This window comes from Mastomys coucha, unplaced genomic scaffold, assembly GCF_008632895.1.
Source record: "Mastomys coucha isolate ucsf_1 unplaced genomic scaffold, UCSF_Mcou_1 pScaffold15, whole genome shotgun sequence".
In the NCBI taxonomy this organism is placed as follows: domain Eukaryota; kingdom Metazoa; phylum Chordata; class Mammalia; order Rodentia; family Muridae; genus Mastomys; species Mastomys coucha.
The window spans coordinates 17,766,226-17,792,328 of record NW_022196897.1 but is presented as its reverse complement, the minus strand read 5'-3'; the positions used below and the strand labels follow the sequence as shown (position 1 = coordinate 17,792,328).

The 26,103-nt window shown below is 46.3% G+C and overlaps 1 protein-coding gene across 10 annotated transcripts in view; it reads right to left on the bottom strand.

Moving 5' to 3' along the window:
* Nucleotides 1-1,518: 1,518 nt before the first annotated feature.
* Odf2 (outer dense fiber of sperm tails 2) overlaps nt 1,519-26,103 on the bottom strand; it is a 46,161-nt gene continuing 21,576 nt past the window's right edge. For 3 of the 10 annotated variants that reach the window (XM_031369619.1, XM_031369622.1, XM_031369618.1), the window contains 9 exons: nt 22,882-22,953; nt 21,640-21,711; nt 21,431-21,547; nt 21,004-21,189; nt 20,564-20,673; nt 18,105-18,240; nt 14,758-14,868; nt 14,541-14,645; nt 13,224-13,550 (listed from right to left, as the gene is read on the bottom strand). In XM_031369619.1, the coding sequence (XP_031225479.1) occupies nt 13,329-13,550; nt 14,541-14,645; nt 14,758-14,868; nt 18,105-18,240; nt 20,564-20,673; nt 21,004-21,189; nt 21,431-21,547; nt 21,640-21,711; nt 22,882-22,953 (1,131 nt within the window). In that variant the 3' untranslated portion in view covers nt 13,224-13,328. Of the gene's footprint in view, nt 2,219-9,029; nt 9,156-9,509; nt 9,673-11,976; nt 12,078-13,223; nt 13,551-14,540; nt 14,646-14,757; nt 14,869-18,104; nt 18,241-20,563; nt 20,674-21,003; nt 21,190-21,430; nt 21,548-21,639; nt 21,712-22,881; nt 22,957-26,103 lie in introns of those variants that run through there. The other 7 variants (XM_031369621.1, XM_031369617.1, XM_031369623.1 and 4 more) reach the window with 4 other exon arrangements.

Here is a 26,103-nt window from a genome sequence, read left to right as displayed (position 1 = left end):
TTGAATAAGAAAGCAAGAGAAGAGTCAAGGCCAGCACTCAGGCCAGTAGCAGCTAGAAGAAAGTAACCCCTCTGAGGAGCAAGCTTTGCTTTTTACTCATTGGTGGGTTTTGGGTGGTGATAGTGAATGGGCACTGCAGAGCAAACCTAGGGTATTGAGGCTGGAGAGATGAGTTGGGTCAGCAGTTGAGCACATGTTGCTCTTACTGAGACCATGGGTTCAATTCCCAGCACGCATGGTGGTTCTCAACTATCCCCAACTGTGGAACCAGGGACTCTGACGCCCTCTTCCAGCTTCAGAGAATACCAAGAACATAGATGTTACACAGCACACACATACATGCAGGCCACCCACACATAATGCAGTATACAAATCCAATTTAAAATGAATGGGGAGCAAAACCAAACCCTAGGCTCTCACACATGTGCACATTCTAACCAAGTGCTCTATACCACTCATTCAGTGCAGAAATGGCCCCAAATCTTATCACCCAGAAAGCGGGTAGCATTTAACACAGAAAACATAGGCACACCCCACACCTATCCTGGTAAGTGGTCCTCCCAAACCCTAAGTGGTGAGGCCTGGCAGAGTGACACCTCCAACCATGAGATGCTTTACAGTCTGAGACCAAAGATGGGTGATTCACACGTCAAGGACTCTCGAAACTAACGTTCTCTCACACAGATTTTATAAAGCCATTAAAAAAGATTTTTGTTTTTATTTAGACAAGCTCTCATATAGTCTAGGCTGGCCTCAATCACTCTGTACCTGTAGATAACACTGAACTGGTCCTCCTGCCTCCGTCTCCCAAGTGCTTACGACTGGTGTGTGCCACCTTAGGTTGATCATTTTTAGAATAAGGAGAGGGGGATAAGGAGAATCATAGGAGTCTGACATAGTTATAAAAACTTTATTTCCTATAAAACCACACAAAATTTTCAAAAATAAATGAATCCCAGAGATACAAAGAGAAATGAAAATCAATGAGATAGGAATTCTGATTGTCAGGCTGGATGGTCATGAGGGTCTGTGCTGTGCTTGAGGACCAGTGGCCTATAGGAAACACAGACATGGAGGGTTTCCACTGGCACCACAGAAAACACTGCTTCCTGCCCAACCCACCAAGAAGAGAAAAGCAAACTCCCCTTGAGCAGCACATCCACTAAAGCTGGAAAATACAGAAGACCATCATGGACCCTGTACAAGGAGGACACTGTTGTATACTTTTCCTGGAATAAGAGGCTGGGAGTTGCAGTTACCAGAACTGTGAAACCAGAACACACAGTTACAAGCACACTTGCCACTGTTAGGTCTGTGTTCAAGCAATTCATTGTGAACACCTGCTGTAGCTGTGACTATGCCAGTTGCTCTGTAACAAGGGACTCGAACATCGTATTTATTTCCATGGCATTTGTAGCTACCGTTTCCATAGGAGCAAGGGAGCTGGGAACATCTCATCTCCATGAGCCCTGACTAAATGCTGCATCTCTCTGCCTCTGTCATATTTTTATGCTGATAAAAATAGACTCGGATACTAATTTACTATTAAATAGTTTTCACTATTTCTTGATACAAATAAAGTTCTACTTTTATTAAAAAATAAAATAAAAAATAAATAAAAAGGTAAGAAAAGGCAATGTAGGCATTGAGTCAGAGAAGGACTCCTGCAACTTAAGCTCAAAGAAACGCAAGACAGCAATGCCTGAAAAGGAGGGCTGGAAGGAGTCCGTGCAAACATTCCCTGAGGAAAGGGGCAGACTCTGGGAAGTCACAGGAATTTAAAAATCTGGTACGTAATGTGGCACATCTAAGGCTGTGAGGATCATTAGAGAATTCCACCAGGTTCCCAGATGAGGAAAGATGGCCAGATTCTTCCCGATTCATCCCTGGCTGCTCTAGGGACCTTCCTGGCATTAGTTGAGGAACAGACTCTCAGCACATTTGAAATCCAGTGGGCTTGCCAGCTATGGTTTGCTACACAGTTGTCAGGCATCAGGCAAGGGCTTCATACCCTGGACACCTGGCTTCAGGCCGGGGGAGACCGGGAGCGGATGGGTGAGCTCGTCAGGTAGGAGGATGTATAGGGACCATCCCCAAACACATTTGCATAAGAAGACTTGAGGAATTGGACATAATTCTGCATGCTTCGGTTGGTGCTCTCAGACTGCTCCAGGCGATCTTTCAGATCCTGCACCCGGCTCTGGTATCTGCGATCCGCCTAACAAAAGAAAGAGAACAGGCCAAGAATAAGAAGGCAACAGTGGGCAATCATTCTAAGGCATCCACTTCTAGGGTGCCAACATTGGGAGAGGCAAACAGGGCCTGTGGCTGAGGTGGGTTTTAGCTCCCTTGGGTGGGGCTAGGGGAAGTTAGTTGTTTGGTTTTGGTTTACTCTGTGTTTAGTGTTGTTTCTCTGTGTAGTCCTGGCTGTCCCGGGTCTCACTCAGGCTGGCCTCAAACTCAGAGATCTTCAACCCTGTGCCTCTCAAGTGCTGGGGTTAAAAGCATACTCAACCACCAACCAGCTGTTTTACTGTTCTGAACCAAGGCCTCAGCAAGCTGCCCAGATGACTCAGTACATGGCCTTGAATTAGCTACAATTTTCCTGACTTAACCTCCTCAGTGCTCTTATTATGGCAACATACACGGAGTTAACATACCTGAGTTCGCTTTTATTTTATTATTTGACAAAGAGTCTCACTATGTAGATATAGGTGATTCCAAGGAACCAGGTGCTTTCTTCTAGCCTCCACAGAGAAACAAACAAACACACATACACACACATACACACACACACACACACACACACACACACACACACACACACACAAAGTAACTTGATGTCTAAGTTCAAGGCCAGCCTGATATGCAGAGTGAGTTGTAGTACAGCCAGGGCTACACAAAGAAGTCCTGTCTCAAAATAAGAAAAAAAAAAAAAAAATGCAAGCAGGCAGCTTGGGCCTAAGCTAAGCATGGTACTGCTCCCATCAGCGATGGGAGGGGCTGAAGGCTGTTAGTCTTCTGCATCCTCAGCAAAACAAGCTATCATTTATTTTTTAGGCACGGAATCATGTAGCCCAGGCTGGCCTCAAATTTGCTCTGTGTTGAATGATGTTGAACTGTGGATCCCTCTGCCATGCTGAGGTCACAAGCACGCACCACCCTGACTGTTTTTTAATAGCTATTATAGTCCCTGGATTAAACCCAGGGACTCAAACGTACAAGCAAGGACTCCATCAACTAAGGTTTAGCCCCAGTTATTTTCTTTAAAAAATTTTTCTACACATATTTGTGTATGTGGTTTTCCCCATTTATTTACTTATTTATTTAATAAATATATGTGAGCACAATGTCACTGACACACCAGAAGAGGTCATTGGATCCCATTATAGATGGTTGTGAGCCACCATGTGGGTGCTGGGAATTGAACTCATGACTTCTGGAAGTGCAGCCTTCATGGTTTTCCCCCTTCCACCTTAAAGGTTCTGAGGATCAAACTCAACTCACTCATCAGGCTTGGTGGCAAGTGCATTTCCCACTTAACAATTTCTTCAATCTGGACACTACATTGAGCTGGGAATGGCAGAGCACATCATTAATTGAGGCACTCAGGAGGCAGACCAAGGCAGAGCTCTATGCGTTTGAGGCCATCTTAGTCTACATAATGAGTTCCAGACCAGCCAGGGATACACAGTAAGACACTATTTTAAAAACAAGCTAAATTGAAGAAATACTCATTTTCTTCCCACTTAGGACAACATCAGCTACAGGTTAAAAAAACAAACAAAAGGGCAGAGAGGTGGCTCAGTGGCTAAGAGCACTGATTGCAATACCAGAGATCCTGAGTTCAATTCTCAGCAACCACATGGTGGCTCACAACCATCTGTAATGGGATCCAGTGCCCTCTTCTGGTGTGTCTGAAGACAGAGACAGTGTACTCAGATACGTGAAATAAATAAATCTTTAAAAACCAAAACCAAACCAAACCAAACAAAAAACCCCAACAATATTCTATAACTAGGTGGTGATGGTGTAAAACTCTTTAACTTGCGTGTTGGGGAGGCAGAGGCAGGTAGATCTCTATGAGTTTGAGGCCAGCCTGATGTACACTGTGAATTCCAGGATGGCCAGGGATACACAGAGAAACCCCATCTTGAAACATAAACAAAAACAAAACAAAACAAAAAACCCCTTTATTATGTTGAGGTATGTTCCTTCTATTACAAGTTTCCAGAGGGCCTTTATCAAGAAGGGATGCTGAAGAGCTTTTCTGAGTGAACACGATCATGTGACTTGTCCTTATGTCTGTTCGTGCACCGCTGCAGTCACTGATGGGCATGTGCTAAACTATCTCACCTCCCTGCAAAGAGACCAGCTTGGTCCTAGTTTGTGATCTTTTGACTGTGTACCTAGCCTCTCCTAAGAATCTGGAGGACTTTAGCATCTCTGTTCATCAAAGAGACAGCTAATAGTTGTCTCTCTCATTTTTCCTTACATGCTTTGGTATCGGGATAATGCAGGTTTTGTAGTGTATTTTGACTTTATATCCTGCTGCTTTGCTTGTTAGCAATTCTATTTTCTTGCAGTCTAAGGACAGTTTCAGAAACATTGATGTTCTTTAAAAACATAAAGCTAGATGTAATGGTGCATATCTTTAATCCTAGCATCAGGAAGGCAGAAGCAGATCTGTAAATTCAAGACCAGTCTGATTTAGAGTTTTCCAGGACACCTAGGGCTACACAAAAGGATTCTCTCTCTCTCTTTTTTTTTTTGGTGGGGGGTGTGTTCAGACAGGGTTTCTCTGTGTAGTCCTGGCTGTCCTGGAACTCACTCTGTAGACCAGGCTAGCCTCAAATTCAGAAATCCACTTGCATCTGCCTCCCAAGTGCTGGGATTAAGGGCATGTGCCACCACTGCCTGGCTAGGAATCTGTCTCTTAAAAAAAGAAATGTTTGGGGGCTGGTGAGATGGCTCAGCGGGTAAAAGCACTGACTGCTCTTCCGAAGGTCCTGAGTTCGGATCCCAGCAACCACATGGTGGCTCACAACCACCCGTAATGAGATCGGATGCCCTCTTCTGGTGTGTCTAAAGACAGCCACAGTGTATTACGCTGGAGAGAGTGGGACGAGCGGGGCCAGAGCAAGTGGGGCCGGCACAGGTCCTGAGTTCAGTTCCCAGCAGTCACATACATGATAGCTCATGGTCATCTGTACAGCCACAGTGTACTCATACACATAAAATAAATAAAATAAATCTTTAAGAAAAAAAAAGAAAGAAATGTTTGGTAGAGTTCAACAGTGAATCCATCTGAGCTTTTCTTCTTTGGAAGACTTGATTGCTTTTTAAAAATAGGATCTCACTGCATAACCCTGGCTGCCCTTGAGTTTAGAGATTTGCCTGGCTCTACTTCCCAAGAGCTGGGATTAAAGACATGCGTCACCATGCCTGACATTTTAGGAGAGATTTTCAATGACAGGGACTTCTGTACCTGTACCATAGGAGCCAAAGATAAAAGTAGAACTTTTGATTTTCCTGTTTCTCTTTTTCTGTATTTATTTGTTTTCATTTTATGTATGTGTGTTATCTGTGTGTGTCCATGCACCACACGTGTGTCTGGTGCTCTTGGACTCACAAGAGGGCACTAAATACCCTAGAACTGGGAACACTTGTGAGCTGCATGGTAATGCAGATGCCATGGCTCTTTAATAGCTGAGCCATCTCCTCTCGAAGCTTTGTCATTGCAGGCAAGCACTCTACCAACTGAGCTACAACTGCCAGACGTGCAGTAGGATATAAGAACCAGCCTCTGGCTGGGCAGTGGTGGCGCACGCCTTTAATCCCAGCACTTGGGAGGTAGAGGCAGGCGGATTTCTGAGTTTGAGGCCAGTCTGGTCTACAGAGTGAGTTCCAGGACAGCCATGGCTATACAAAGAAACCCTGTCTCGAAAAAAAAAAGAACTAGCCTCTGCTATCCCATCAGGGTGCCCCTGACCCATGCTAGCAGTAGTCTGGAACCCCAAACACTTGCCACATATATCACTGTCCCATCTTTGTTTTTGTTTTTAGAGACAGGGTTTCTCTGTGTAACCCTGGCTGTCCTGGAAATCACCCTGTAGACCAGGCTGGCATCAAACTCACAGGTCTGTCTGCCTCGTTCTCTTTCTCCTAAGTGCTGGGATGAAAGGCTTGTGCCACCACACCCTACTTGTCAATTCTTCTTCCTTAATTATCCCTCTATTAATCTGGAGTGACTTTGAATCTCTTTTGATTTTGAAGTTTACTTCTCAGACATGAGGAAACCTACACAGCTTGTTTTGGGCTCCCACTGGCATAGCATATCGGTTACCATCCTTTGCGTCTGTCTGTCCACCAGTGAGGTACATTTCTTGGACACAGTTGTTGGGTCTTCACTGATGAGTGAGGCCACCTATACTAAAGGCTACTGTTCAGCAAGTCCTGTAATTTTGTCAGTTACCTTTGGGTGGGTTGGGTTGCCTTTTGTTTTCTACATTCCTCATTAGTATTAGAGGTTTGCTTATTTACTGTGTGGGACATGCTGCATTCCTTCCTAGACCTCTTGTAAAACTTATCCCTGTCCTGTGTTCTCCTGATTGACACTTTCTTCCCTGTGTTATAGTCTTCCTTTATGTATAAAGGAATTCTGCAATAAACAGAAATCATGAACTGCCTTAATTTGAATTTATCTTGAAGTTTTCTTGTACTTTATTCCATTGTAAAAGATAGAATTATTGAATATAGCAATTGTGATTGAAAATTGCTTATTTTCAAGATCTGAAATGCGGCCGGGCGGTGGTGGCACACGCTTTTAATCCCAGCGCTTGGGAGGCAGAGGCAGGCAGATTTCTGAGTTCAAGGCCAGCCTGGTCTACAGAGTAAGTTCCAGGACAGCCAGGGCCTACACACAGAGAAACCCTGTCTTGAAAAACCAAAAAAAAAAAAAAAAAAGATCTGAAATGCATTTTTCCATGCTAACCTGGCTTATTGGATAGCTGAGAGATATGCTGTTTTGTAGTATTTGCCCTTATGATATGATATTTTTCTCCCTATAGCCTTTTCTTTTTAAAGTTTTATTTTTAAATATCTGTATGTGCTTGGAGTATGTACACATAAATACAGTGACTAAGGGGCCAGAGCTGCCATGTCCTCTGGAGCTGGAGTCAGCTGATAGGAGTGCTCAGCTCGGCAGCAGACCTAGGTCCCCTGCAATCCTAATCTCCGGCCATCTCTACAACTTCCACCCCTTTAGCTGTCTTTCTTCTTTTGCTTTGACATACTGACTATAACATTTCTTGGAGAAGTTCTTCTGGGTCCTATGCACTTGTGGCTCTAAATGCCTCAAGTTTAAGTGTTGATCTCTTTTGAGAAATACCTGTGTGTAATCTCATCAACTTGACTCTCTTGCCTTCAGGGTTCCAACTGCTTCTGTCCTGACAGTTCTTAGACTGGTCTCTTAATGATATTCCAGAAGACTCTAATACTGTGGTCATGTTTGGGATGTTCTGTTTGGTTGTTTGGTTGGTTGGTTGGTTTTGTTTTTTGAGACAGGGACACTCTATTATATATGCCTGGCTGCCCTAGACCAGGCTGGCATCAAATTCAGACATCTACCTGCCGCTACCTCCCAGTTGGGAGTTAAAGCTGTGAGCCAGTGCCTGGTTGCTTGTCTGTCTCAATGGGCTCTCTGCTGACCATGTCCTCCCCATTCCTCAGCCTCTTTCTTCTGCTTGGTTTGCTGATGCTTTCTCCTCTTTTTTTTTTTTTTCCCTAGTTTTCCGAGACAGGGTTTCTCTGTGTAGCCCTGGCTGTCCTGGAACTCACTCTGTAGACCAGGCTGGCCTCGAACTCAGAAATCCACCTGCCTCTGCATCCCAAGTGCTGGGATTAAAGGTAAATGCCATCAATACCTGCCCATTTCTGGTTTTCTGAACTTTCCATTCTTGTTGCTTTCTTGTCCACATTTCCCAGATTCTAGATTCAGTTCACCTGATGGCTGGTCTCCGATCTCAGATCACTCATCCTTTTTACCCCCGAACTTCTGAGATCTTCGTCTGGCACATCACCTACTTCCTTGTCTTGGAGTTAGCGTTCTTCAGGATGGCCGCACTACCTCTAATTTCATATTTCCATAGGTGTACAGAGACAAAAGGTGGGCATCAGATCCCTCAGGACTAGAGTCACAGTGTTTGTGGAATGCCTGGCTTCCTATGTGGATGCTGGAATACAAACTCCAGTCCTTATGACCAAATGGCAGTACCTTTAACTGATGTGCCAAAAGAGAATATCAGATACCCTGGAACTGTATTACAGACTGATCCGCCAGGTGGGTACTGGAAGTCAAACCCAGGTCTTACCCAAGAGCAACCAGTGCTCACAACTGCTGAGCCAACTCTCTAGGCCCCATTTGGGATTCTTCTTGCTAGTTGGCCTACTCTTGAAGGCCCCCGCCCCTAGCATCACAAGCTAGAAGGCACAAATCTGCACTGTGAGTGGCTTTGACTTCCTCTCTGCGCTGAGAGCTAGTGCTGTCTGTCTGCTCAGGGAGTTGCCCTCTTGGCACTTCTCAGGCTCTCTTTTCCATCTTCATGATTTTCCAAAGCTCTTCCTTGCTTTAGAGTAAGAGTTATTTTTGCTTATTTTGACTCTCTTTCATGTACTCAAATGGAGACAGCCTCTAGCCCTACCAGAAATTTGACAATCCCACAGTCTATGGATACACTAAAAACTGTGCAGCTCTGCAATCAGTGTTTATGGGTATAAATGACATCTTGTAACTCTGATTTTAAGAAGTGACGTAACAGGAGCCATAACTTAGTGGTAGCAGCTTGCCTAACATAGTCAAGGCCCTGTGTTCAATCCCAACTACCAAAAAAGGGGAGGAAGGTCTACCCAGAATATCCTTAAAGGATGGAAAGGTGACTGGGGATAATAACCTATGTGAAGCTCATGAAATCACTAGCAGACAGTTGTGCCTAAAGCCCAAGGAAGCCCTGCCCACTGGCCCAACTCACATCATCACGAGTCCGCCGAAGCTGGCCAAGTTCTGTCTTGGTCCTGCTCAGCTGGGTCTCAAGGTCCAGGATTTTGCTCTGGGCTACTCGTTCCTTGGAGAGCGCCTGTTCCTTGGTTTGCTCCACCTACACACAAAGTATAGAGGTAGGGCTAGCTGACCTGACCAAGAAATGGCTGGCCACACCCACTGATCAGTCACTGCCACTGGCACATCAGTATGCTGTTATCCATCTCTCTAGCCCTGAGGGAAGCTTGCTATCCACCTTTGCCTGACCTTTTCAGCATTCCTATAATGCAAAAAAGCTTTCCAGAATCTCAGGAGAGAGCAATGTACATGAGCAACAGCACAAACGGCCAATCCTGTACTACAGACACCTATTTCATCCTCACGATACATTCAGGAGGATACTTCTGTACCCATTCTTCAGATGGGAGAGTGGGCCAAGAAAAGGTTAGGACACAAAGCAAAGTAGGAGTACCTGTCGTCTGGCATCTTCAATCGCACTCTCCAACTGCCTTGCCAAGGACCCACACTCCCTTGTTTTCTCCTCCAGCCGCAGCTGAGCCTGGTGAATTGCCTCCTCTCTCTTGGCAATCACCTGTAGGAACTCCACATTCTGGGCGCTGGTGGCTTCCAGTTTCCTAGGTGAGAGCATTCCATTAGACCCTGCAATGACCCACCTGCCTTGATCCTCTGCCAGGGGGCTTCCGCCTCCCCTGAACTGGGAATCTTGTCACTTGAAGAATCTCCAAGGAGTCACAGGAAGAAACAAAGCATTTTCAGATCAGCAAGGTGGCTGCTGGACTGTGCATCTGCAACAGCTGGTCACAGGACAGTGGGGAGAGTGGGAAGGAGTGCATGTGCAGCTGAGTGCACACAGTGCCCCTTGCAGAGTATCACATAGAGAACAGCAACCTGCAGCTCACAGAAACCTATCGTCACCAACGCATTCCAGGAATCAGGGAGCAGAGCCCAAGGGGAACGGGAGGAACAGGACTGAGGGCAGCACAGCTGACAGGTCTGTCACCAAAGCCAGCCCAGCAAAGAGTCGTCAGCTGAGCCACACAGTACCTTATGTGACAGACACGGAACATCTGTGGCTACCCTACTTTACACACCATGTCTCCTGCTCCTCCAGAACACCATCATCTTTAAAGAACACTGCAGGTCCCGCTGAACCTTGCTATGTTTGTGGGTCAGTGTGGCACACTGCAGGCTATCCTGACCTTTAGGGCAATTAAGACCCCTAAGACCCTAGCACTCCGACTTTTTCTTTTAAAGATTTATTTATTTTATGTATGAGTACACTGTAGCTGTCTTCAGACACACCAGGAGAGGGCATCAGATCTCATTATGGATGGTTGTAAGCCATCATTTGGTTGCTGGGAATTGAACTCAGGACCTCTGGAAGAGCAGTCAGTGCTCTTACCTCCTGAGCCATCTCTCCCAGGACAGGGTCTTATAACACAGCCCAAGTTGGCCTCTGGTTGGTAGCAATACTTCTGCCTTGGCCTCCGGACTAATAGTGTGCCAGCACTCTGGGATCCCAGTTCTCTGCTTACAGATGCTAACATGGGTCTGGAAGAAGAGTTCCATTTAAGGAACTTAAGGAACATCATTTGAGGCCAGGCAGTGGTGGTACACGCCTTTAATCCCAGCACTTGGGAGGCAGAGGCAGGCAGATTTCTGAGTTTGAGGCCAGCCTGGTCTACAGAATGAGTTCTAGGACAGCCAGGGCTACACAGAGAAACCCTGTCTCAAAAAAAGGAACATCATTCGTAGGAACCAGCTATGTGCATCTAGCCAAGTTACAATCATTCCCTGAGATTGGTTTCCTTATAGATAACATTTGAGTCATCCACACCTATGATCTCAGTACTCAGGCAGCTGAGGCAAGAGAATTACAGGCCACAAACTTACATGCTGATTCAAAGAGACAAATTATATATGACAGGCAAAATATGGTTCAGTGGGTAAAGGTGCTTTCTGAAAAGCACCATGACCTGAGTTCAATCCCCAGGACCCACATGGCAGAATTAGAGAACTGATTCCCACAAGCTGTCCTCTGACACCCATACCCATGCAGAGTACAAATATAAAGTAATAAATAAAAATAGGTTTAAAAAAGACAGGCACTAGAGAGATGGCTTGATGGTTAAGGGCACACACTGCTCTTGCAAAGGACCTAAAGTCAGGTCCCAGCACTCCCATCAGGCTGCTCATAGCTGCCTTAACTGCAGCTGCAGAGACCCTGAGTGGCTATGGGCATCTGGACTCTCATGGACATACTCCCACACACTCACAAATAGAGACAATTAACAAATAAAGTCACCAATTAGGACTAATGATCCCAGCTTTCAGGTGAGGTGGTAGAGCCTTTATGAGGCCCCTCTTACTGAGGACTGCTGTGTCTCCATCAGCGGGGCCCACTGCTCCTCCACTGATCCCTCCTCAGACTAGGAAATGGGTCCAGAAGAGTTAAAGGATCTACCCAAGGTCACAAAGGAGGTTAAGTCTCTCAACTGAACCCAAGGCCAGGGCTTCCAATGCCAAGTGCTGTAAGCCTCACCCACACCTGTCTTTAACAGTCTATAAGAAGATCAGAGAGGTTGTAGGAATGCTGGTCAGCAGCACACTGGTGTTCTGGCTGCTTCACTCAAAGCAGGCCTACTGGTCTGCTTGACCTAAGGGTGCCTTTAAGACCACGGTGCCTACCAGAACTGTCCTTGGATCATCCAGTCACTCAGCATCTCTCCCGGCTGACACCCGCCCTTCCTCTCGTCCACAAGGCTTACCACTGAAATGCTCTTCCTTTGAGTTCTGCCTGGTACCTTCCAGGACCTTGAGTCCTTCAAATACTTCAGCACACTAAGCACAAAGCAGCTAAGCGGCAGAAAGTCTCAGGTCCTAGGAAGAGGACAGACATGGGACCAAGTGCCTCTAACCTCTCCAGTTCATCCACCTTCTGACTCAGTTGTTTATTTTCCTTCTGGGAAGCCTGATGTTTCTCTCTCGCCATCTCCAGCTTGTCCCCCTGATGTTCGATCTAAAATGACAGGAACGCAGTCTGGTTTATGAGGGCATTTCCCATAAGGGCAAGTAATGAAGGGATTCCTCCTTCTCTGTGGATTCTCATTCCTCTGTGGATGTGACAGCATCCACATCCTGGAAAGCTGCAGACTAACCTCCGCAGGTATCCCATATCCAAACAACAACCTGGAAGAGAGAAGAGAACAGGGGTGCGGCAGACCCACTCCACCTCTCACAATGGGAGAACACAAGTTAGAAGCTGGTTCCTGATGAGAAGAGGGCCCCAGAAGCCCCACTGGGACTGCAGTAGACATGGGATGTTAGCAACATTGAACAACAAACCCCAAGCTTTTCCAACTGTGTTGGCATCACTGATTCTATCTCCCTATGGGACAGTGCAGCAGGGCAATAGGCCAGCAAGTCTGAGAAGTTACCCTGAACGCTGATTTATGTGAGCGCTCAAGAGACCCCCAAGAACATTCAACAGTCTGAAAGCCCTGGGTTCAAATCCCTGTGGATACTGAGCATCTCTGTGACATACGGACTCTTTTGTCCCTGCTAGGTCTCAGGCTGTTACTGAAGTGCATCAGGTTCCTGGGGATGAAACAGTAGCATACTGGGGCAGGGTGGGTGCTCAGAAGCTGATGATCATGTCAGGGAAGGAATGAGACAGTGCTGCATGACTCCAGCATTTTCGGAGGTCGAGACAGGATTAAGAGTTTAAGATCATCCTTGACTGCACAGTAATTTCAAAGCAGCCTGTTTAAAACAAAAACAAAAACAAAAGCAAACAAAAGAAAGACTTTAAAGAGAGAGGATAAGAGACCTGCCCATGTCAGATTTAAGTGAGTTCTGTGTCATGTCTTGGACAATGCAGGGCATGGTTCCAGAAACTGAGAGACTGCTTCTGGACAAAGGGGCTGCTCGCTTCTCTCAGAACAGGTAAGTGATCTGTGGAAAACAAGGAGAGGCAGTTAAAGCTTGAGAAAGACGGAGCAATGGACAAGCGGTGGGTGCCACGGATCTGCTGGGTGTCCTCTCTGTGGCTGCAGGTCGGAGCTCGGTGGCAGGATATGCAAGGCAGAAGCAGGCAGAGCTTGGACGGCCATAGCAGGGCAGTGGCGAGTCTATAAGCTACAATCACTTTGTGCAACACGCAGGGTTTGGCACACCAGACTTTTATTTCACAGCACTGATGATAGCTCACTCCTTTCAGAAATCGGCAGCCAAGAAAAAGGAAGTGGTCCTCCCTTGGGGGGCGTGCAGCTCATCTCGGTAAGCGGGCCCCTGCTCGGGCCAGTTCGTGGGATCCCTTCTGCCAGTCCCTTACCCGGCTGCGCAGGTCTGAAATGATGGCTGTGAGGTCGATGTTCTTCCTCTCGTAGCCCTGCAGCTGGTCTTGGCACTCAGCCAGCTTGGCCTCCGTGATCTTGAGGATGTCAGGCAGCTGTTGTAGGTCAGCCAGCTGTGACTGGAACTGCCGACGGGCCTGAACCAGGAAGAGAAGCCCAGCATTGGTAAGATGCACATTGGGCCCACACACCGGGCCACTTGGGGTCGCCATTTATTTAGTAGGCAAATATCAGCGGTGATACCAGATTTTAGCACCATCCTGAGGGCTCTCTGCAGTCACTTTATTTGAACAGTAATAAAAAAAGGACAATTTAGGGGGTTGGAGGGATGGCTCAATGGGTAAGAGCACCCACCACTTTTCCAGAGGTCCTGAGTTCAATTCTCAGCAACCACATGGCAGCTCACAACCATCTGTAAGGGATCCAACTCCCTCTTCTGGTGTGTCTGAAGACAGCAGTGTACGCACATACATAAAGTTTTTTGTTTTTTGTTTTTTTAAAAAGGACAATTAAAAAAAAACACACAAAGGATGGTAAGGGTGTAAGGCTCAAACTTGGCTACAGCCTGGAAAAGCCAGGATTACAGGCTGAAATGACTCCAAAGACCCTAGGAAGGCAGCCATGATGATACAAAGATCAGGAAGGATTAGAAATCGCTGGCCCTGCTGCATCCTTAAGCTTTAAGGCTGGGACCGGAGGCAGGAGTGAACTGCTCCAGTAACTCTCAGCTGAGCCCAACTTAGACTGACCAGGGTAACCTTTAAGGCAATTACTACACACCAACCAGCCAACAGCTCTGAAGAGAGTGGCCCTTCCAGGGGGGATGCTAGGCACACACATTTACACATGCTATACAAACAGAGTCTAAGCAGAAAAAAATGGGCATCCAAGTACCTGCCCACCAGGTAGATCTGAGTCCACCTAGCTACTCCAAGTGAACAGGGCTTTTTTTTTTTTTTCAAACTACAAGGGAAAAATGGAACTAGAAAGACAGTAAAAAGAAAGACCCAGAGAGGGGACAACAAATAGGGTGGGATGGGAACCAGACAGAAATCAGTTACTCTTGTGAGCCAAATCAGGAAGGAAAAGGGCCCAGACAGTGAGGTGAGTACAGAAGGGGACAGTACCGCCTCGATCTCTTTGTTCATCTCGTCTTTAAGCATCTTGTTCTCTTTGTCGCAGCGCTCTAGCTGCGCAGCCACTTCATCAGCCTCCAATCTTGTTTTCATCACCTAGGGAACGAAACCACAGTGGATGCTCTTGGCAGAACTCCCCCTCCCATCTTCTCCCTGTAGGCCTAGCTGTAAGCCAATGAGCAGGGACCAGGCCACCCACAGCATCTACCTGGCTCTTATAGTTGTCGATCATCCCCTCGTAGTTCTTCACTGACGCCTTCAGCTGCTGGACCTCCAAGTGAGCCTGGTTGAGCTTGTCCTCCATAGGGGCAAAGCTAGCCTAAAGGGAGAGGGTTTGTGAGCAATGTAAATGAAGGTTCAAGATCAGGGCCTCCTTACCCTCAGTCTACTTATAGAAGCCAGCAAAGAACATGCTCATATAGATACAGTCTATTCATCAGCGAGTAAGTCTCCAAATGTGAAACCCTGAATGTGGACAGAGTTATGACAAATTAATTTCTCATTCCAAAGCAATAAACAATCTCTAAAAGAAAAAGACAGCTTGGTGCAGCCAAGTGTTAACGTCTTTCTAGCCTAGCATGCTAGAAAGAAAATGAATATAAAACACATGGATCACACGACCAAGGCTCAAGAGTTGGCTATAGAGCTATTGTTCTTGTACTGGCTGGTTTTGTGTGTCAACTTGACACAGGGTGGAGTTATCACAGAGAAGGGAGTTTCAGTTGGGGAAGTGCCTCCATGAGATCCAGCTGTGGGGCATTTTCTCAATTAGTGATCAAGGGGGGAGGGGCCCTTGTGGGTGGTGCCATCCCTGGGCTGGAAGTCTTGTGTTCTGTAAGAGAGCAGGGTGGACAAGCCAGGGAAAGCAAACCAGCAAGAAACATCCCTCCATGGCCTCTGCATCAGCTCCTGCTTCCTGACCTGCTTGAGTTCCAGTCCTAACTTCCTTTGGTGATAAACAGCAATACGGAAGTAAGCTGAATAAACACTTTCCTCCCCAACTTACTTCTTGGTCATGTTTGTGCAGGAATAGAAACCCTGACTAAGACAGTTCTCTAACTTGTTTCAGGAATAAACAAACTATATGATGCTTTCAAAACATTTAAGATACTTTTTAAAATTAACAATATGTTGTAAATGTATTTTCAAGGCAGTAAATTCCATCACTTCTCATATAGTTAACTGCTACTTAACTGGTTTTGCAATATAGATAAGCAGGGAACAGGAGAAGGATGAACACACATGTATGTGTGCACATAAATGTGTGCGCACACACACACAGAGTGAATGGTGGCTAATGTTCAGTCCCAGCTCTCAATGGGCTGAGTGAAGCAGGACTGTTGCAAGTTTGAGACTAGGTAAGGCAAGATAGATAGATAGATAGATACATAGATAGATAGATAGATAGATAGATAGATAGATAAGGAAGGCAGGGGTAGGGAGGGAAGGGAGAAGAAGAGATAAGGCCTAAGGCCAGGTGGTGGTGGCACACGCCTTTAATCCCAGTACTTGGGAGGCAGAGGCAGGCAGATTTCTGAGTTGGAGGCCAGCCTGGTCTACAGAGTGAGTTCCAGGACAGCCAGGGCTACACAGAGAAACCCTGTCTCAAAAAAACAAAACAAAAAAAACAAAAACAAAACAAACAAACAAAAAAAAAAAGACACTGGCCTAAAGAGAGGAAAGGGTTGGAGCACAGCCTCATGGTGCAGTGCTGGTGTAGCATGCACAAGGCCCTGTCCTCTGACCTTAGCATCACAGAGAGAGAGGGGAGAGAGAGAGATGGGGAGCAGCACCACAGGAAACTAAAGGAAGCTTAGGAGCGAAAGCTGGGTGAAGGAAGTAAGCGTGCCTGGCTGGTACCATTAGGACAAACACTATGACAGGAAACCTGTGTCCGGTGACTTAGCACAGGTCAAGTGCTTCCCCTACCCCTGAGAGACATCCCAAGCTTCTGTGATACTTTAAACTTTTCCTTCAACATATCTGACCACCCAAGGGGATAGATTTCTAACCACACTTTTAATAGCTACAGTACATACTGAACACAGATACACCAGGCTAGATCCCTAAGAGTTGGATTCCGCTATTAATATTGTTTGAGATGGGGTTGTCTCTGTGTATCCTGAGCTGACCTGAAATTCACTATATATATAGTTTTCCCACATTAGGCTTCAGCTTGTGTCTCTCCTGGCTCCTTGGAAGTTATTTTCAATATGTCTGAAAATGCAGAACAGCAAAGATACTGTACCACCAAAGCAGTAAAAGCACCAAAGGCTGGCAGAGCATGCCCTGACCTTGACCTGTCATGGATGCAAACAACATATACAACAACTTTGCACTTTGTTTTTTTGGTTTGTTTTTTTGGTATTTTGAGACAGGGTTTCTCTGTATAGCCCTGGCTGTCCTGGAACTCACTCTGTAGACCAGGCTGACCTCAAACTCAGAAATCTGCCTGCCTCTTCCTCCCAAGTGCTGGGATTAATGGCATGCACCACCACCGCCCAGCCTCCTTTGCACTTGTTAATATCTGCTATAGTTGAACTAGAATGACCTGGCAATTCTGTTATAAGAATAACCAACTACGTGCACCCCACACATGTCCACAGCATCAGAGGAACAAGGCAAATGCCTACTACCAGGAAAATATAAAGACTAGTGGAGCCAGCTCATGGTGCCCACCAATAGCACTGAGGAGTACACTATACACTGTGCCAAGTGAAAGCCACTCATCAGTGCAAAGCCTCCAGAAGTGTCAGTGACATCCATGCCACACAGATGGACTTATGATGGTAGAGTCAGCAGCTGCCTCTACAAGGGGTTGGATCCGGGGTCCTTGTAACTTTCAGAGTGACTGAAAATTTGTTCACTTTATGAAAATTTAAGGATTTGTATACTTTTCCATGTCATACTTTCTTAAAATGATCTTGCCTAACAAAAACTAAAACCGGAGGGGGAACAGTCACCACACCCAGCATTTAGAGAGCAGTAAATAGCTGGGTCTGCAGAATCATTCTCATTCTCAAACCAACTTCAAATACTTCTTTGGGCAAATCCTGTGCAAAACTTAAATCCTGCATGACTCTCTGTAAACCTTGTTTCTTTATCTTTGTTGGGTTAGGGATCGAAGCCAGGGCCTCAAGGCCTGCTGGTGAAGCATTCTACAAGTGAGCTATACCCCAGCCCAGTTGCCTTATTGACTAAAAATAGTCAACATACATTTGAAAGGCCAAAAATGAGAATGTGTGAAGTACCTAACAGTCCTCCTAAAGAGCCATGGTTAGGGCCAAAGTCAATTCTGTTCCTCTCCCTAAATGCATTCGTAAGCATGTCCCGTGAGTCACCGCATTCTCTGCAGCGCTCATCTCCCCACACAGCAATAGACTGAGGAGATGCCACTGGCCCTGCAGCTAGTGTGAGGCGGCACTGAGACTCTATGCCAGACACCGGGGCACTCCCGTCTTATCAGCACATGCCCAGGCCTCTGAAGAAGCCTGACTCATCCTCGCCCACTGAGGCCGCCTGCCCTTGGCCTCACAGCTCCCAGTGCATCCAGACCTTGAGCCTCTCGTTCTCTAGCTTGAATGCAGAATACTCAGCAGTCTGCCGGTGCAGTCTTTCTACCAAGCTGTCCCGGTCTTCCCGCATCTTCTCCTCCAAGCTTTGTTGTTGGTTTACAAGGTCTGTCACCCGGCTGGAAGATCAGCAGACAGGATCAGTTCGAACATCTTCATAAGGGATGGGGTCCACCCCCACCCAAAGGACAATTCCACCTCATGGCATGCTGCCTATCTGCTCCCCAGTTCTCCACACTATGAAGCCATCCCACCATCCCACACCAGTGTCCCACTTCCACATACTGTCTCTTGAAAACTGACTGACTCCCTTGACACCTTGTCTGGAAGCCGTCTACCATTTAGCCAGGATGACTACAGTGTGTCCATTCTCATCACCTTCTGAGATGCACCCCCCCACCCCCTGGCTTTCAGCAGCCAGACATGCCTCCCATATTAGTGTTAGGACACATTCATTTTCCAGGTTGGTGTGTTTAGTAAGGGCTTCTCAGGTAGTCCTCACCCCAAGGCACTGGGCACATGTGGCTTTTGTCCACACAGCCATGTTCCTACCTGTGCACATCTAGCCAGCCAAATAAGAACTTCGATGACTATGCTCAAGTGACATGAGGAAGCCAAGTGGAAGCTGCTTCCTGCCCACTCTCCCTTCCTTGCTGCCAGTCAGCAGGGCTGCCAGTGAGGTCAATGGAGAGTAGCCTCCCTGGAGTTCCAAGGCTCAGGTGCTCACCCACCTAACCTCACACCACCACAACCTACACATGCTTTGTGCTCTAGGAAGGCTTTGTTGGCTTGTTTAACTTTTGGTTTTGGTTTGGCTTGTTTGTGGGGGTTTCTTTATTTTTTGTTTCTGAGACAAGGTTTCTCTGCATAGTCCTTGCTGGCCTGGAACTAGCTCTGTAGACTAAGCTGGCCTCAAACTCAGAGATCCGCCTGCCTCTGCCTCTCTAGTGCTGAGAGTAAAGGTATGCCACCATTGCTCAGCTGCTTAGAGTTTTTAAAATTATTATAATCATTTGGGGTTTTGCAGCTCAGGGGATACAAGCCAGAGCTTCTCACATACTAGCCACGTGTTCCACTGAGCTGTGACCCAGCTGTGTTCTCAGAGGCTAAAATTTAGCAAACACTTGAGTGAAGCACTGACTGGGCTCAACCCAGTGTACAGCATCTCACCCTTTAAAACCCACTTCAGACTCCTGTAAAAAATAAATGCATTTTTCCTCTTTCCTACCCCTCCTCGCAAAATGACATCTCTGAGACTATTTATTAATAAATGCCTAGGCCATAAGCTCTGATTCACTCCCAGACTAGCTCCTAACTTATTTAACCTATTCAAACTATCCTCTATCTTCCACACCATTAGTCACCTCTCCTCATCCTCAGCTTCATGCCTCCAAGTCCAGGGTGAATCTCCTCTTTATTCTCTACTGACTTCAGCTACCTGCTGTCCATCCCAGGGTGAATCTCTTGCGCCTCTCACTATTTCCCAGAATCCTCTCTTCCTACCAGTGTCCCACCTCTTATTTGCCGCCTCAGCTCATCTGGCATATGCTTTCCTCCTGACAGGAGGTGCTTACAGAGACTCTCTGTACAGACTGCCCTCTTGAGGATGTTACTTTTAACTCTCATCTGCTCCGTGCACCCTCCTTACACCTTCCCTCTCCTCTCTTCTCCCACTAAACACTTCCTTGAGAACAGCACTCAGTACATGGCAGGTTTGCAGTATGTGCATGGTGAACTGCTTTGAAGGTAACATGAATACTTCCTCCAGGAAAGTTTTCCTCAAATGGGAGGTTTGCAAGCTCCCTGTGAGCCCTGTCTCCTTGGCCAGTCCATGTATCTATCTTGTAGGCCACGGAGCTGGCATGGAGCTCAGGACAAGTAATACACCTGTCTTCCTCCAGCTGCATCCCCAGAGCTAGCACACAGGCTGGCGGATGAAAGCTGTTCCATGTACACTCTCACAGTGAAGGAACAAATGGCTGTGGCTGAGACAGTCTGGTAGTCAGTGACATTCACCAGTGGCAAAGAAAGAGGGTCAAATCAGTTATCCAACCCCAGAGGCTCTGGCTGCATTTTGACCTGTTGGCAGAAAGCTCTGGGCAGACAATGGAGAGTGTACTGGGACCAGCTGCATCATCTCTCCTGATCAAGCATAACAACTGTGTGCCCATGGGCCTCTGTGATGGGGAAGCTTCTCCCCTTGAGCATATTTATGGTTGTTTACAGTTTAGGGGATAGAGACCAGAGCCTCTTACATGCTAGACAAGTAGAGTAGAAGCCCAGAGGTAGAGCCAGGGTCTGGTACAGGGTCACCCACATCTTAGCACAGTTTACAACTTCAACATGAGGAGACCACATGAGCCTCCTGAGTGTTGGGACCTCAGGGCACCATGCTCCTTCCACCTGCCCCTCAAGCCCTTCCCTCTCAACACAAAGACATACTCGTTTAAGACGATAATCTCCAACTCAAGATCTCCTTTGTCCTTCACAACCTGGTTGTAACGGCTCCTCCATGACTCCAGAGTAGATAAAGCTTCAGCAACATAAAGGTCCTGGGAACACAGGACAGCAGCCTGTGAGCCTGGTCTCAGCACACAGGCTGGGAGGAGGGAAGGCGGGCTAAGTCAAGTCACACCGCCTCCCTCGGCTGCCTCTCTCAAGATGAGAGGATACTGGGAATGGTACAGAAAGCTCTCAGGCATGCAACATCACATCACATCACATCCTGCAGGCAGATCCTGAGCCATTCCCTCAACATGGATATGCTAGATAGTCCTAGCCTTTCAGCCACTAACATTTCCCCAGCCACACCCCTTTCCAGCTCACTCTCCCACTCCCAGTACAAGGCTCCTCACGGAGGAGCGGCAGGGCCCAGCTGTTACCTTGTCAGCTAGTTGCACATGTAGCTGCTCAGCATACTCCTCACTCTTCTCAGCTCGCTCCTTCTGAGCTCGGATGGCCTTCTTCAGGGTCTCTTTGTCTCGGTCTCCCTTCTGCTTCAGTTCCTTTAGCTGCTCCATGATGGCCTCTACTTCTGCCTTGTGCTGGTTCCCACTGCGCTCTAAGTTCTGGGAGGAGAATGAGGAAGATACAACTCAGATTCCTGGGACAGACCAGAGCCATGGCCCCTCTGGGTCTCTTTGACCATGGAGAGTCTTTAAAATCATCAGATGCCCAAGTGACTCAGTAGAGCAACTGACTTGGGAGCCTGGAAAGTATGGGAGATGGATGACTTCTTGAGGGAAGTCATGAGAAGCCTAATGGGGTCATGACAGCCTCTTCCCACCCCACCCGAGAGCCAGCAAGCACCTTGATCTGCATGCACAGGCGACTGTTCTCAGCCTCTTTGCAGCGAAGTTGTGCCTGCAAATGCCCCCGCATGGATTCCATGGACTTGGAAAGCTCAGACGCTGTCTTTGCTTGAGCCTTGAGAGACAGAGAAAGTGCTGGAGCCGGCCGAGCACGGCAGGACTGTGCAGGCAAGCGGGCTCCTCCCAGGGTGGTGCTGGGCACAGTACCTTCTCACATTGTATCTCCTGGAGGAGCTCTTCCACCTCCTTGTCCTTGTCTTGCAGCAGTAACAGCAGGCGCTGGAAGAGAACACAGTCAGAGATGGCTCTGGTCAGAGAGGCCTGGTCACTCAACACAGAAACCCACTGGCCAATGTAGGAAGCATCTAATCTATATTAATTTTTTAAAAGCATTGAATATATAATCCTCAGTTTAAAAAAAAAAAGTAATGTTGACTGGAAAATACAGAATCTCAAAGAATTCCTAAGATACTCCTGCCCAGCGATAAGCGCACATCATTCAGATTGAGGCTTGCATGCATTTGTTGTATAGTCTACAATAGCCAGGTCCCAGCACGCATCTGACTGAAGCTCACAGTATGACTACATACTTCCATTCCTTCCTCACAACCAGAGCCTCTCCTCTTTCTCTCTCTTCTTGCCTTAACTAGAGATGGTTTATCAAGAGAAGTACTCTGAGAACTCCATAGCTGGTGGCTGGGGAGAGGCACACACAGACTGGTATTTCCCACAGTGGTCACAAGGCAGACATGGCCTTTCCCTCTACGTCCTTCCCTCTCATGGAATAAAGCAAATAAATACCAATGGTTCCCAAAGTCTTGGGATTAGGACACCTGGTGAACTTTTAAGTTCAGGCCAGCCAACCGCTTCCTAAATTATTTTGCCGTGACTTCCCCATTTGTCTCTTGCCCTCATGAACAGCTTCAAGTTCCATGGAACATGCAAGCCTTGGGAAAGATCCTGAAATGAGGGTTGTAAAGCAAAAAAGGTATGTACTATCTTTTTTTTTTCTTTTTGAGACAAGGTCTCTCTCTATTCTGTAGCCCTGGCTGTCCTAGAACTCACTCTGTAGACCAAGGTGGCCTCACACTCAGAGATCCACCTGCCTCCGCCTCCTGAGTGCTAGGATTAGAGGTGTTCACTACCACACCTGACAGCATGTACTTTTTGACTGCTGGGAATCCAAAATTCAACTTCAGGTTTAACAGCCAGAGACCTAATGGTCCTCATGCTGGAGTTCACTTTGTGCCTTGAACACTCCCTCCAGTGATCAGCTATCTAGGTAAGTCTAAGAGAGTAGGCAGCACAGCACATGCCAACCCATTTTTATAAATCACAAAATAATATCCAGAGAAAATGCTAGAACAGGGGCCGCAGCCCTGCACTCTACCCGCCATCTTCAGCCCTCTGACCCCTAACCCACCACTGTGGGCAGGCTGCTGTAATTACCGCTTTCTCTGTGTCCGCCTCTGCCAGACGTTTCAGTAATGCACCTTGTTGCTCCATTAGTCTCTCGGAATCCTTCAGCATGGTTAGAATTAAAAAATAAGATTTAAATAAATACAGAGTAGTAAATTTCACTCATTCTTTTCTTTTCTCCAGATTATATATATATACACACATATACAATATATATAATATATATATACACACATATATAATATATAATATATATATATACACACATACATTTACTTAGGAATATAGCTTCATTATAAAGTCATGAATGTTAATAAAAGTTCAATACACATGCCCACAACCACCTTCCAGATCTCAACCTAAAGCTAAAAGTTTGACAGTCAGCCCTCCCAACCCTTTTCTAAGCATTACATTTAAATAGTTTCATTTTACTTTTTTCTCTCTTCTTTTGGTTTTCCAAGATAGGCTCCATCTATGTAGCGCTGGCTATCCTGAAACTTACTCTTAGTCCAGGCTAGCCTTGAACTTAGAAATCTGCTTGCCTTGGCCTCCCGATTACTGGGATTAAAGTCATGTGCCACCACACCTGGCACATGTTATTTTAAAAATTGGATTTTCCCCCTCATATGTACACAGGTGTTTGACCTATTTGTACATTTGTGTACCACAAGCACTCACAGAGGCCAGAAGAGGGCATCAGATCCCTTGGAACTGGAGTTACAGGTGGTTGTGAGCAAGCATGTCTATACTGGGAACTCAACCCAAAAGCCCTGTAAGAGCAGCTAGGATAGGACTCTCGACCACTGGGCCACCCACAGCTCCATTCTCAATGTGTACGACAATTTAACCTGCATACTGGTATATGTACCAAATGCTTGTCTGGTGCCCACGGAGGTCAAAAGATAGCATCAGATCCCATTAAGCCATTGTTACAGATGGTTGTGAGCCACCATGTGGATGCTGAGAACTGAACCCAGGTCCTCTGAAAGAGCAATATGTGCTTGGAGTCATCAAGCCACTGCTACTGCCATTCATTTTATTTATTTTTTTTTATGCACACAAATGTTTGGCCTGCAGGGATGTATGGGCATCACATGCATGTAGTGCCCATAGAGGCCAGAAGAGGGCATCAGATGGTTGTAAGCCACCATGAGGGAACCAAACATATCCTCTGGATGAGCAGCCATAGTGCTAAGTACTCTCAGCCCCCACATTTAGATTCTTCTACAGACACCTATCTTAGCTCAAGGGAGCGGCAATTTTTAAAGACTCGTATCATTTATGTCTTACAACCTCAAGGCTTTTATTTTTTTTTTGTTTTTGTTTTTGTTTGGTTTGGGTTTTTTTTGTTTTGTTTTGTTTGAGACACTGTCTCACTCTGTAGCCTAGGCTTGCCTAGGACACACTATGTAGCTCAGGCTGACCTTGAACACCTCGATCTTTCTGTCTCAGCCCAAGAGCTGCGATTGCACAGTATATGCCACCATGCCAGCCTTGCAGTTTGATTTTTCTTCTTCTTCTTCTTTTTTTATTTATTTTATAGGTATGACTATCTTGTCTACATGAATACATGTGTGTCTGTTTCCTGAGGAAGTCAGGAAGTGGCATCAGATGCCCTGGATGTGGAGTAACAGATGGTTGTGATTCACCATATGGGCACTGAGAACCAGACATCCTCAGCAAGAATAGCAAGTACTCTTATCTGTTGTGCCATCTCTCTAGGGCCACCTTCATTTAAAAAAAAAAAAAAAGAAAGAAAAAAAAGACTTTATGGAGACAAATTTGAATGTCATACAATTAATACCCAAGTGTCGATCACAGTGCCTGAGCCCCTAACAGTACTATGCTGGGTGCACATAGGCCATTTACGCAGAGTCCATATGTTCTTAACACACAAAGTCAGAGTTCACTGTGCTGACCATTCCCCATACACATATCATCTACCCAACAGCTGCAGTATGGACTGTTCTTATTGGTCAAGTATTCCTCTCTCAAGGTGGCAAAAGTAAAAAAAAAAAAAAAAAAAAAAAAAAAAAAAAAAAAGGAAAAATTAATGCCTTTTGGGAACATTGTTGAACTGTGGTAAAATATATAACATAAAACTTGCCACTTTACTTGTTAGTAGCATAGAGCAGTGACATTTAATATACTCACAGAAACTGCAATCAGCACTATTCCCATCTCCACAAAGAAACCCTGGTCCCGTCAGCGTCTACTGCACCTTCCCTCTAACCCTTGGCAACCACTAACCTGCTCTGTTGCTGACCTGACATTGCTTTAATTTTCCTTCCCTGTTGCTAGGAATTGAACTTAGGACATATTGCACACTAGACACGCACTGACATGAGATGTGTGCCCAGCCACTACATTTTAGCTTCTCCTTGTCAGTAACATCCCATGGTTTTAAAAAGCTACTTTTATTTCTATGTATGTATGTGCATATCTGGTATGCAGGTGCACACAGAGACCAGAAAGGGGCGCTGGATGCCCTCAAGCTGGAATTATAGGCTGTAGGAATGGCCAGCCAGACCCGAGTGCTGGGAATCAAACTCCAAGACCCTGCAGGAACAACACATTGTCTTACCTACTGAGTCATCACTCTAGCCACTAACTTTACATTGTTGTTTTTTTCTATGCAGGATGGTCTACATAGAGATCCTTTATAGCCCTCCTGCCCCTGTCTCTCAGGGTGCTGGAACTTACAAGTCCGTGTGGCCCCCTGACTTCTTCTGAAAGTTAAACCCCTCTGTCTCTCATCTTTTTTTTTCAAGATTTATTATTATATGTAAGTACACTGTAACTGTCTTCAGATACAGCAGAAGAGGGCATCAGATCTCATTAGGGATGGTTGCAAGCCACCATGTGGTTGTAGAATTTGAACTCAGGACCTTCAGAATAGTAGTCAGTGCTCTTACCCACTGAGCCATCTCTCCAGCCCTGTTTCTCATCTTTCTGCACATGCACATTTGTATACAATGGTTATGAACATGGATGTGCATGTACACATTCATGTGTATGAATGCAGGGTATGCATGTCATGCATGTGTGCAGAGATCAGAGGACAACCTTGGATGTCTTTCCTCATCTCCCACCTTGAGATTCAAGCTTGTTGATTCTCCAGTTACCAGGCTTCTCCTGTGTCTACCTCAGCCCTCCCCACCAGTTTTTACATCAGTTGTGAGCACCTGAACTCATGCCCTCACACTTACATGGCAAGCTAACTCCTGGGACCACTCTGTCTATAATCTTCCC